The sequence below is a fragment of the Fulmarus glacialis genome, unplaced genomic scaffold (assembly GCF_000690835.1).
Source record: "Fulmarus glacialis isolate BGI_N327 unplaced genomic scaffold, ASM69083v1 scaffold28607, whole genome shotgun sequence".
NCBI lineage: Eukaryota > Metazoa > Chordata > Aves > Procellariiformes > Procellariidae > Fulmarus > Fulmarus glacialis.
The window spans coordinates 11184-24948 of NW_009225525.1; the positions used below are offsets into that span (position 1 = coordinate 11184).

Genomic DNA, 13765 nt, shown 5'->3' on the forward strand with positions numbered 1-13765 from the left:
TCTGTGGGGAGAACAATTATCTCCATTTATTTTGTTTCATATACATCCATATTTTGAATTTTAATACAAAAGAAAAAAATTAGAATCTGACAAATGTTTACAAACAAGATACCTTCAAATAGATTTTACTCATTTCAGTCTGGTGCAGAGTAAATGACAAATTGTACTGTTATATTCAAGGCAACAGAGTCTGTAGTCCATGACCACTTAGCCCAACTTTTATGCAAGCTTAATTGTTTTTATCTACCATGAATGATAAACTCATTGTTGATTCCCAGTTCTCTGTGTGTGCACATGTGTACATAGCAGCTCCTTTCATAGAAAGAAAAGACATCTAGAGGTCTTCTTGTACTTTTACCTACAGGAATCATGTTAAGATACAGAATGGATTACATGTAACCGGGGCTGGATTTTATAAGAAAAAATAATTAGCTGACAAATGAGGGCAGCAATAAAAAAGCGTCTTTTTTGCAACAATAAATAAATACAGTCAAAGTTTTCTGTGTGGACTTTAAACCAGCTTCTTCACTGAAGAACAGACGTGGCATTTCCATGGAGTTAAACGTGACCCCATTTACTGTATCTTTTTTCTTGCTCTCTTTCTCTCTCCTTCAACAAAACAAAGTTTTCCTGCTTCTGCCACAATAGTACAACAATTTGATCTTGACAAGAAAGTGGTGCTGCTGATTTTTATCTCTTTGTCCTTTGGACAAAATAAGCCAAGAATATAATTTGACTGTTGTGACCAATAAAAACGCAGTTTACATCAAGTCTTGTCAGGATAACCTGACTAAAAACATCTGGCTTCTTAATTAAAAATTTTCAGACAACCAGATTCTTGCTCGTGTGTTAGGTTAACACGCTGAACTCTAAGAAGCTGTAGACTGCAGTTTGTTGTTATGGGACCTGCAGAATACAGAAGAAAGTGAAGAATTAAGCACCCTTCATTTTGGAGAACACAGTTGCTGCAAGGTGTTGCCAAGGATAAATCACAATGAGGGAATTACCACCATGTTGCTTCCATTTATTTTTTTTCCCCTTCAGAAAAAAGAACACTTAAAATAATTCTCTCTGAACTTTAAGCACATTTTTTCCTACAGTGTACAAATATATCAGTACTCGTAAAATGCAGTGTCACTGGAATATTCCAAAATGCCTGAAAGCAGTTTTACTCTCCTATTTACATAATAGTAGTCCATCAAAAGGAAAGCAAAAAGACATTTTTAATTGTGAATATTTATAATAAGGTATACTTTGCTTAAATTTATTCAAGAAGTCTTTGGATTAACTTAGTAGAAAAAACTGAACAGGCATGTTAAAATCACATTTTTGCTAATCAGAGTTCAGCAAAACTCCTCTTTGACATTCACAGTTTTATTAGTGACTGAAAATAAAACAATAAAATACATGGTTTCCAAGATGAATTTTTCATTTTTCTCAATACAGTATTCGAGGAGTGGGACAATTTTTTTGTTAATACAGTTATGTTTACCAGCATGACTGCTGGTAACAAAAACCAAAAACCCAACAACGTTTATTTTTTAGACAAATGATCTGGATTTTTAGGGCAGTTTAATGTTATCGAATTGTACAATAAAAGAAAGTGACCCCAACATCCAGTTCTGATTCCAGTTTAAAAGTTCAGACTAAAGATATCACAATCTGCAAGAAAAGAAAGAACATGGATGGTATAAATGAAAAACAATAAGATGCAGCAATGAAATTAGTGTGCAAGCAGTGAATGCTGGATAACCAGCTAAAGCAAGATGACAGAAACATGAGTTGAAAACTACCTGATAAAAATCATTAATACAGTATTAAATTGGAAAGAAAAATGCTGGACTAATTCATTTGATCTCATCCCTTCTTATCAATTCTATTCTTGTTGCATATAGAAAATTAGACCGCTTCCACAGCAATGGATATAAAGTGAAGCTTTCAATTTAGTTAATTACAAATGGATATAATCCTGCACTAATATCTTAGACTAGCAGTCTGCTACAGTTCTGACTGTTACAGTCAGATGGACAAAGTTAACTGCTAGACATATACAATTTCTGAGTAATGCTGAAAGGCATCCAACATTTGTAACTCAGTTACAGTTGGCTTATGTTGGAATACAGCCGTGCTACAGAAGAAATCTGTATACTCCATTAGTGTTTTGAGTAAGCTGGTTTTAGGAACAGCTGTATGAAACACCACATTATAATTTGACTAGTGCCATATAACTCCCATGTACGTGTTACCAGACACAATCAGCAAGCAATAGAAAAAAATTGTAGTAGAGTTGCATATTCTTTTCCAGGAATGTCTACGTTAGGGAAATACTCTATATTGATCTTTCTACAGGAAAACATTATAAAAAAGTAAGTTTAATTTTAAATAGTTAATTTTGAATTGTGTTTCGTTTTCCATATCTTACTGTAAACCTTACTTATTCTCTCCGTTTCAAATATGGTAAGTTATAACAAGATGAGAGAAGGTAGTAAAAACTGAAGTATTTTAATTTCTTTCATTGGATTATAAGCTTCATGGAAGGATTGTCTCTTTTTAGCATCTGAAAAGTATTTACTGCACAGTAGAACATTATCAGAACGCAGAACACCACAGTATTTGTCCTGATCAGAAACGATTCTCAAGAAGCTTTGTGCAGCAATGACTTAAAGTCTCATTCAAATTTTCTACTTCTATGATACTGCCCAAATTTTCATCTAACAACTCATTTTGAACAAACATTACAAAGTAACCTCCACAAAATCGTATTTAAGCCTTAATTTTGACAGCAAATCACAGCTGGCTATTATAGAACAGATTTTTTTTTCCTTCAAAAGAAAAGCAGTGTCCAGGAAAGTGCATGAAGAGGCAAATCCCTGTATGAATGCAAGGTACGCTTATAAAAGCATTCAGGAGATTTTAGGGGACAACAGAACATCTACGACTAGGAACACTTTAGCTTACCTGCTTGCCTTAAATCCTTTTAGTTTCTGTACAAAGAATGATTCAAGAACTTCTGCACATTGGTAAAAAGGAGAGTCACTTGGATTGTAGTAACGACAGTTATCAAAAATTTTGGTCATATCTGCCACAAACTCCGTGACCTTTTTGTAGTAACGTTTCAGTATTCTTTCTTCCATGGTGGCAAGGTCTTTAAAGAAACCAAAAATTATTAAAATGAGACATTTTCATCCTCAACAGAAGTTCACATTGTCAGACTGTGGGAAACAAAGCCTATCTAGGTGTGTTGCTTTTCCAGGAATGCTGGTTGTGAGGTAGTGACACCAGTAGGGCTCCTTCAGAATAAACACTTATGCATGAATATGTTGTGTGCAGCTAAATTAAAATGCAAGTATCGAAATGACCTTGGAAAACTTGGGTCTTTGCAGGAAGCTACTTGCTTTTTCTGAAGAAATTAAGGGAAAAAAAAATTGTCAGACAATCTGGATTCAGTTACTTGTACTTTATTTTCTTTACAGCCCTCACTGAGACCAAGAGTCATATGTGTACATGTAACAGCTATCTAAACTTTCTGATTATTTATTTGAATTCATGACTTGCTTTGAATAAATTATCAATTTTCATGGGCATATGCACATTACCACATGGCACAGATGAAAGAGATTTCAAGTGCAGGATCATGCAAAATGCTAGTGCTCTCATTCTTACTGACTAGACACATTAATGAGATGGGAATGGTGAAGTAAGCAGTAACTGTCCTATTTTAATGCAAATGTAAATTAAAAAGAGGGAGAGGAACGAGAACTGCCAATTATAAATACAGCTGTCTAAAGGTATAGTGGCACTTTTAGCTGGAAAAACAATGACCTGCCATTGGAAAATGCCCTTAAAGTGCTTATTTTGAAATGCCAGTAATGCCAGAATGTGTGAAAGCAAATGTAGATGGGCCTGGATTACCTAGTGTATTTTACATATATTTACTTGTATACTTAGAAGTGTGTTCTCCTGCTAGTTAAGCGAGAAAGGGCTAAATGTATTTTTGTTTACTTCATTCAATCACCACATGCTTAATTATATTATTATTTGAGCTTTCCTTATAAACTTTAACCATCAATTATGGAATAGGAGTTGTTTAGCATTTTCATAACGGCACAATCCAAAACTTTGGAACAGAAAAAGACACAACTTCTAAGCGAAATATTATTTTCAGTCAACATACTACAATTTCACCAAGACACTAAATTTAACTTTCCTATTTCTAGGATCAGTAAGGAGTAGGTGGGAAAGTTCAAATGATACACTAGCTCTCATTTAGACATATGAAAAGGTATTGGTTCAATAACTGGAAGGAAAGGAATAACATTTCTGGCAGGAGGTAGATTTTCCCAAGAGGTTTCACATTCAAGTAGCTAATTCCTAGCTAACTGGCAAGGTCACTGGTAATAAGATCAGAATAGAACACTGTAAAGGTGCAGCATCTCCTCTTCCACGTTCCCCCACGTACACAGCATTTGAATAAATTCTTGTTGATACAGCTTTAAAGACAAATTACATATAATACGAAATTTAGTATACTATCAAGTCAGATGAAGATAATTTTAAACTCCATCTTAACACTTAACTGTATTAGCACCACTTCCTCCTCAAACTCTAGAGTACATACCCCACACTTTGTAGGAGAAACTGATGCACAAAGACAAGAAAAACCCAAGCAAAACATAGCAAAATTGTCCTCTTGAAATAGATAAAGTAATTTAAAAACAAGAATTCTATCCTACTGCTGCACTGAATTTCACGTTTTGTACATTAGACCAACAGTATTTAGGGTTAAGGAGTCAGCCTAGAAGTAGATATATTAACCCTCATGAACTTCTAAATGTATCAAACTTCTCAACATATCAATGAGAAATCACATTGTTTCATTTGCCTAACTGCAAAAACTGTGTGTTCTGCAAAACATATCTTTAAGATCCCTGAATGGAAATGGTCAGCAGGTACTTAATTTGATATTCAAAAACCCAAATCCACTCACTCACGCTATTGCTCAGAAACACTTACCCATTGGTTCTTTAATAACACCATAATAATCTGGTGCATCATTGGGATCTACTGGTTCTAGGAATGGCCATGCCATCTTGTGAGCCTGTCAGGAAAACAAGATATAATTACAAAAAAAATTAAGTTAAATTAGGACTATTTAGTAGCGAAATATTTTCATTATACTTTCATCTGTTGGTGTCTAGAGTTGAATTTAAGGAAGTGCAGCATTATATGAAAAGGTAACTAGTTCTCATTTGATGACTGGGTAAAGTTTTAAAGCTCAAAGTCAATGACCGAGTAGTTGGTCTTCAAAACAGGAAACAATGTGAAATTCAGACATAACAGGATACTGTGCTAAACAGGCTGCATAGAGAAGTATGTAATGAATTTACTGAGAGTGCTTGGCACTTCACACCTAGAAATCAGCTACTGTTTTCACTTTCAAGGGCTCTAAAATAAGTTTGTTTTCATAAATGTCTGCAAAATATAGGACAATGCTAAATCCTACTCTTTGAGGATTTCTGTTACCACACAATTATTTTATCAAAATTCTTAAAAATTCTTTACAGTTGTAGCAGAAAAGGCACATTTCGGAGTGACAGATAAACCAGAAATGTAACAGTCAGTGATGTAATTCTTATTATCAGGATGCCATCATTTACATGCTCATAACGACTTTCTGTGAGAACACTACTGAAATCTAATAACTCTGAGATTAAAGTACAGGAGAGTAGATCAGAAATCATAGAAAACTAACCCGAGAACAGAACATTGCACCTTCACATCCAGTGCAGTTAGGCTACCACTCTGCCTTTTGGTATTCTAAGTAAACCTGCTTCCTTTAAAAGCCTTCCACTGAAGAGATTGTTTAGTTTCACTAACTCAGAAGCAGTGATATACTAATTATTGTAAATATTCCTCAGCACAATAATGCCAATCAGTTCACAGCTGACACAGTGGCATTTCTCACAAGAAAAAAGCTTTGCTATTTCCTTTTTATAAAGTCTCAAAACTACTAGAAGAGAAATCAAAACCTACTCCAAGACTCACTAGATATGTACTATACAGTAAAGCACTCCACTTCGCTGCAATCCTTATTCTCACCTGTAAGGAACGTAGTACTCTTCTTAAACCTTCATAATCTTTATCAGTTAGTGGACTGAGTACAGTCATGGCATCTTCTGTGGACTGACATTGTGGACACACATATTCATCAATGAGATCTGCCTCACTTTGTAAAATGCCAACACAGCGCCCATGATACCAGTTCTGACATCGGTCGCAGCCAATGTAAAATCTGCAAGATCCAAAAAAAATGTTAGTGACTTTATCTATTTAATTTAAAGGTTACATTTAAATACATAAACCTGCAATCCCCTGCACACAAACAGATACTCGGCATGATTAAATACAACAGTGTAACATGTGATATTTCAGACTGACAAATTCTAATTACGCTATTCAAACTGCTTTTGTATTTACAAACAGGCTAAATTACAGACCATTTCAAAATTAGTTCCTAAATTTTATACTAGGCACCTTCAAGCAATCAAGATTTCAAAAATCATTCCTCTGCTTTAGAGTTGAAAGGGACAGTGTAATGCCAGAAGTCTCACCCAACCAGTATTCCAAAACAATTCAAGATACATTTTGTGCAAACTGGACTACAACTAGGGCTCTTGTTTCACTCCGTACAAACATTTTTCATATGGAAGCATCAGTCTTGTAGTTGAATACAGAAGGGGTATTCTATAACACAAAGCCTTACAGTAAAAGATACCAACCATATACCCCCATACTAGAATTATGCTTTCTATCCAGATCAGATTAAAGCACAAAAAAAATCCACAAAAAACTACATTTGTCTTTTAATCTTTCTAACCATCCCTTGTTAAAAAAAGAAAAAAAAATTAATCCCAATTTAAAGTACATGTTGTTGTTTTTTTTTTTTTTTTAAAGACCAACACATTTTGACCACCCTGAAAACGTCACTTCTCCTAAACATTTACTGTATAGAAACATTTTTGAGAGGAAGACAATTACTGAAAAGCAATTTGTATTACGAATGAATACAACATAGGCAGAATAACTTCTTTTTTCTTTGTAAGGAACAGGTAACCACAGTCAGAGCAGTTTGCTACCTAAACATTAAATAAGAGGTTCTTATCAGAACTCACTGTGACTCATCATAAGGTGTTCTGCAGATACAGTACAATTCCTCACTGCTGCCCTCTTGTGCCCGTTTACAATCATTACAGATGTACACATCCATTTTCTTAGCCTCCTTTTCTGTGATGCCAACACATTCTCCATGATACCAGTTAGTACAAAGATCACAGCCAATATAGAACCTAAAAGTATTCACAATGAAAATGACAATGTAATTGTCATTTCAAATGGCATGGCACTTTTCCCTGCATTTCTCTCTGATGCACTTTCTTGCTGGCCTACTTTCTTCAGTTTTCTGTCTCAGTTTCCCCGCTTCCTAGCATTCTATCCTTACAAACTAACATCTCATGCTGCAGCTATACTGTCAGTAAGGTCACTTGGGTCAATTTTCAATTGACAGTTCATTAAAATGCACATCAATATGTAACCAGACTTTGACAAAACTGGGCTAAAAATGTATGTCTCCAATGTGTGTGTGAAAAACTGTAAAAGGCACAAAAAGACAAGGCCAAAGAAAAAGATTTACATTTTCAAAACCGTAGCTCAAAAGCCACTGAAACATTTCCTTAAGATTTGAAAATGTAGGTCTCAGTTAATTTAAAAAACAAAAGCAAAGCGCAAACACCAACTAGGAGTTACAAGTATACTACGAAGAACATGCATACCAGCCATGTGTAGAATACATATTGGTATAACATGATACAAAAGAAAATGGGGTCAGGACATGGTTGTCATAATTTTTTTTTTTTTTTGGGGGGGGAGGGGGGCACTGAAAAACAGATATTAAACTACTCAAAATTGCAACAAATTGGAATGTGGACCATTCTTCAGAGAATAATATCTACTCTCAGATACAGCTATGTGACGGAACCAGATATGGTATGACACAAAGTGAAGGGAACCAGGTACAGAATCATGTGAATGGGACCTTGCACAGAATGATGTGACAAAACTGTAAAATATTATGCAAGGATGTTTGACATTTTGTGTATGGATATCTCAAAACATACCTATGACTAGTGACAATCAACCAGATGGGCGAAGTTAAACATCCATTCTCTCTGCCTAAGCAAAAGCAAGCTGACTCAGAACCTTGATCTTCCTAGATTTCGGAGACGACCGACCGCCTGCCACGCGCTGCTGTATGAATTACTGCCATCCTAGTTTGTCAGTCTGCAAACACCACCCACTGGACACTACACACTCGCAACAGGACAGTAGCTAGCACATGCTCCACAAAACAAGCTCCTCTAATTTCTTGGGCCTCCACATACATCCTGGATACTTGGATCCTGCCTTTTCTCTTAATTTTCAGTCAGACAAATCCTAAAAAAAAAAAAAGTATCACACACCTTCCATAAAGAATGGACCAATATAGCTCCTTCTGACAACTATCAACAACGATTCAGCCTGTGTCCTCCTCCCAAGAGGGACTGTGTCTGTTTGCTCCTGGTGATGTGGAAGCCCATTTATGTCTAGGTGTAGATGCTAAACCTTGCCACTAGAATATGGAACAGGCGTCACTTCATGCTTTAACAAAGAAGTTGCAATCTAAGTAGGAATCTTAGAAGGATACCCTTACTGACCATTCTCGAAAACAGTATTAGCAAATCCCTACAACCCTGGAATATCACAAATGAGAACTAAACAAAGAGATTTGCAATAAAATACACAACACAGAATGACTTTTGAGGATTTACTACATCCTAAAAAATGCATAGGGTATTCATAATATACCACAAATTAGCTTTTCAAGCAGCACATCTATCTTTTTTGAAGTAGAAAAGAGACACCAGCACAAAGAGGAGTATCTGATGCCTATATATATATATATATATATGAAAATAAAAAAAATATTTACCAGAAAACTGTTTTAAAGCTTGACTAATCCCTTTCTAAATAGTGAAAAGATAATGTAGTTCAACAGTACAGTCATAATTTGTAAGAACATAAAATTTAGAATTCACAAAAAGCAAAGCAGCAGAACTGAATCATATTGCTAAAGATACTACTACGTTATTAACATTTCATTTTCTTGCAGTTTTATTCTGTGCATTTAAGCACAGTTCTCGATTGAGGCTACCAAAATTCACTCTATGACCACATTTTTCATTGTCTTACTCAAATGCCCACTGAAGTCAACAGAAAGAGTTAGTCTGACAATCAAATCCTTTTGCTCACAGAATTTGTTCATCTCATCTTATTTTTGTGACAGTTCTAACTGTCTTACTAACAACAGAAGCAGTAATACACAGACCTTGGTTCGGTATCACAACAAAATGAGAACAGGGTATCCTCCTAAGTTTACTGGACGACAGAAAGCCTAACACAACGTTCTTACTTTAAGTGAGATACGTGACATCCCTTTGAAGTAGTAGTGAATTAACAACCCGGGCATCAGAAGCCTGCTATTTCTACAGTGATGGCAGCACACAGAGCAGTCCAGTTTCCCGCACTGATGTAATGGTCAGAGCTACTGAACAACCATGGTGAAAAAACCCAAAGACCTCAACTTCGTTTAAAAAAAAAAAAATTAAAAAAATAAAAGGCTAAAAGGAACCTCAAGAGATCCTCTAGCCCTGGCCATAAATTTGGAATGAAGAACCATTACTGGAGTGAAAACACTACTCCACCTCTATGATTTCTTTCTGTTATCAGCATTTAAACCACCACCAAATGGCACCAATTATAACTTTTTGGTATTGTCACTTGTTTAGCAGATACATACTCACTTGGAATTGGTCTGAAGTCAAATTTATTTTACATACATCTCTACACAGCTATCAGATGTTAACCAATACTGACTACTGATATTAGTCACTTCTAGATTAAGCAGGGATGCATAACACTATCCCCCTGCAATCCACTGAATCTTCCACTCCACCACTTACTAAATTTCTTCACAAACTTTGTATGTAGCGTAAATATTTTTCCTCATTCACAGTCAGAATCAAACTACAAAGAACTGCAGTTTTCACTTTGTCAAATGCTTACACATTTATTTTTTATCAACCTGGGATGTAAATGATGACATATGGAAACCATTTCTACCTGAAACATTGTCCAAAGTGAACTGCAGTCCAGTAACTTGGAACCCCCTTTACTGACTATTGACTCACAAAGAAAAGTCATTTATTGGAAGACGGTACCAAAGCTATTTCTAAAAAACACATCAGCTACTTGTTCACAAGAAATTGCTCAAACCAAATTGTCACTTGCTTCCGAGGCAGAGGCAAAACGGCAAAAGAAAGAATAACAGAGCGGAGGAAAAAAAGAAAAAAGAGTATGTGCATGTGAGACAGAAAGGTCATACAATGGAAACATGCAAACAAGTAAAAATATAAATCACGTACATTAATAGTATAATTCAAGTATGTCATAACTGCTAGTGGAAAACAGAGACTTTATTCTTTATACTTTAGTGATCACTTGCAATAACGCCTAATACTCTATCTCCAATTCTAGAACTACCTTGCACTAACAGCTAAATACTAAAGCTAAAGCTAAGAATACACAGTAAAAGGCTGTGGCATTCACTACTCACTTAGACTCATCATAAGGCGTTTTACAGATGCAGTAAAGCTTTGTGTCCTTCTTCGTTTCCTTTGAGGTAGTAGAAATCATTTTCTTTTTCTTGGACTTGGAAGCTGACGAATCTTTCTCCTCATCTCGCTTTCTCTTCTGGGAGGATACTGGCATTGGGACTGTGGTGGAGGAGGAGGAGGTGACGCTGGCTGCATGTTGCTGTGGTGGTGGTGGTGGCAGGGGTGGCGGTGGTGGTGGTGGTGCAGCGGCTGAAGCTGCGGCTGCAGCAGCAGCTGCCTGGGCTTTTTCTTTTTCTTTCTTAATTTTAGTCAAGTCTTTCTTTAGCTCCTCCTGAAGTATATTAAATGAATAAATAGAGAGGGAGGCACTTCATATGATTATTCCAGGACAGAATTAAAATCTAGACATAAATCCCCATGCTTAACCAAAAGAAAATAATTAAAGCCATTTAAATATGCAAAATTTTAAATATGCTTTAATATGCTTAACCTACAATTCACATAACATTAAGGGATGATACTCTTGGCCTACTATAACCCATTGGCTGTAATTTATCAGAAGCTGTTTCAGGAAACAAGGTAATTTCAGTCCAGGTGAAAAACAAGAAGCATAAAAAGGACATATACTAGCTTCGCAGAGATCCATGCATCCACAATCAGAACTTCTTCCTGTATGTTTCCTTAAAATCTCACTGAGCAAACAGATAAATTAAAGATGAACACAGGAATGTTCTCCCCAGCTTAAAATCAAATTAGTCTTTGAGAATTACTGTCCTTACCTGCACTTCAATTTGTAGATCTTTGTCCAGAAGTGCTCTTTTTTTCAATATTTCAGCTTTCAGCTGTTCTTTATGCTTGAAAAGCAGAGCTGAGAGCTTAGTAGCATTCTGTTTACTACGTTTCTGTTCTACACTCTCTTCTCGCTTTCGTTTCTTAGCTGCCTGTTTTTCTTCTTTATCTATCTTATCCAGAATATATTTCATCACTTGGTTGCACACAATCATTCTGGGGAAGAAATAAAGAAAAAGTACATTGTGCTGAGTTGCCTCTATTTATCCCCAGTTGAGAATGCAGAATCATTTAGTTCTCCAGTCTCTGCAAGTTGCAAGCTAAATTATTACATTTCTTAAGATGTACAAGGTAAATTTAGTAACATGCATTGTTCCCACTCATACTTATTTACTAGAACACCACTGGGAGAGATCAAGTCCCTAGTTAGGCTCAAGAGGGCCAGTCCCAATTTCATTTAACTGATATGAGAACTAACCATTCCTCCCCTTCCCCTATAAAACTCCTAACAAAGCTTAGGCTTTAGTACGATGAGAGGTATTTTCACTCAATTCAGTTTCCACAAACATGTTTTAAAGAGCTGGATTTTGTTTATTGTGATGTAGGATGAAAGCAACTTGGAAGCTTATAACTTCTTCTAAAATACATACATTTCCACCCTCCAGTGACCACCAAATATCACTAAGTTTTTGTGTTTTGGCAAAAGGACTGACAAATATTTTTCAGTGTATAGAATTCACTATAAAACAGTTCCCAATTTCTTCGCTAATGACAACTCAGGATTAATTTTTCATCTGCTTTTTGTACACTCAATTATAAATCTCTTTTCCTGCTCACTTGTTCTGCAATTTTCATTTATTTTGCTTTATATTTCAATTAGAAAATGAATGTATTTTGCTTCTTCTGAATTTACTTTTCCCTTCCCATTCTATTGCAAACCCACCATTTAGAAAACCAAATGCTTCTCATTGCCAAAGTGACCATGAAAAATAACTCCTGTTGACATACGAGCTGAAAGCAAACAACAAAATAGCAACGGCCAGGACAAGTAGCTGCTGCTAACTCTGTAGTCTTAGGCTCAGACATACTGTCTTTTGATACACATCTGTATTTTGATGACATACGTAATATGCTGGCTGTTTTGTAGGGCCATACAATTTTGTTGTAGCAGCTAGTGATGCTGTTGTAATCAACTAAGCTTGTACTCTGATGATCAAAATTTTATAAAAAACACTATTCTTTTTCTTACTATCTGACAACACACTCTTGTGATTATCCATCTGAAGCAACTGCATGAGTGAAAAGGAGTCGAAATAACCCCAAGACAAACGACAAAGACTCCAAATTTATGTTTAGCAGCTTCAAGCATAAAATTTAGTTTGCCAAATAGTGCTATCTTCCAACTTTTCAATTCTTTATGTAGAGTGGGATGTACAGTGGACAAGAATGGAAATAAACTGCCATGATAAAGGACAAACAAAACCCAGGATTTTCTGCAACAGAACCATTAATTCTCCATTCTGTGCTCCTTTAAGGATGGTTTTTACCTTGAATTTAAAAACTGTAGCCGGCTCCAAACACATGCAATACAACATTTCACTTTAAAAACATATAATCAAAATAAAATTGAGAATATACAGGATTCAATTACTTAACTTTAAGAACATCATTATGAAAGTTACTTTTGAGTGTTACTTTAACCAATTTTAAAATAGAAAAATTTCTTTATGCAGGTTTTTACAAACCAGTGTTTTATTATACCACCATTAAAAGATGTTATAAATGTACAACTTTGACATCTAAAGATGCACTATGATGCATATTCACCTCTGATTTTCTTCCCTCTCAGCTGGAGTCAGTGTCTTCTTCTGTTTCAAGTGTTCTATGACAGCATTCTGTTTCATAACCACCTACAGAATGATACAGAATCCAAAACAAAATATGAAAACTTTAGCCAGTATTTCATCATATTACTGGGAGAACCAGGACATTTTGTAAGTTAAAGAAAAAGTTAAAGTGTTATTTATTTCAGTAAGTGACAAAATAAAACTGATGTTATTGGGGGGCAGTGCTCGTTTAAAGCAAGTATTTGAAAGTTGAAAATGAAATTGAAAATTAACACCACCTCCAGCCCCCACATAGAGTAGGATATTTTGCTTATGTCGAGTTTAAACCTAGGGACTAAATGTAAATTGACAGTATTTCTTCAGTGACTGGTTGTTTTATTTTAAAAAATGGTAAGAGTCTATTTTTTTTATATATATATG

General features: G+C 35.4%; 1 protein-coding gene across 1 annotated transcript; it reads right to left on the bottom strand.

Moving 5' to 3' along the window:
- BPTF (bromodomain PHD finger transcription factor) lies at window positions 1-13408 on the bottom strand (the record flags this gene model as incomplete). Its single annotated transcript, XM_009582522.1, has 7 exons — window positions 1-906; window positions 2959-3145; window positions 5014-5098; window positions 6100-6292; window positions 10709-11040; window positions 11489-11714; window positions 13326-13408. Coding segments are annotated over 7 exons (1143 nt in total), but the record flags the coding sequence as incomplete, so codon positions are not given.
- Between the last annotated feature and the right edge of the window lie 357 nt (window positions 13409-13765).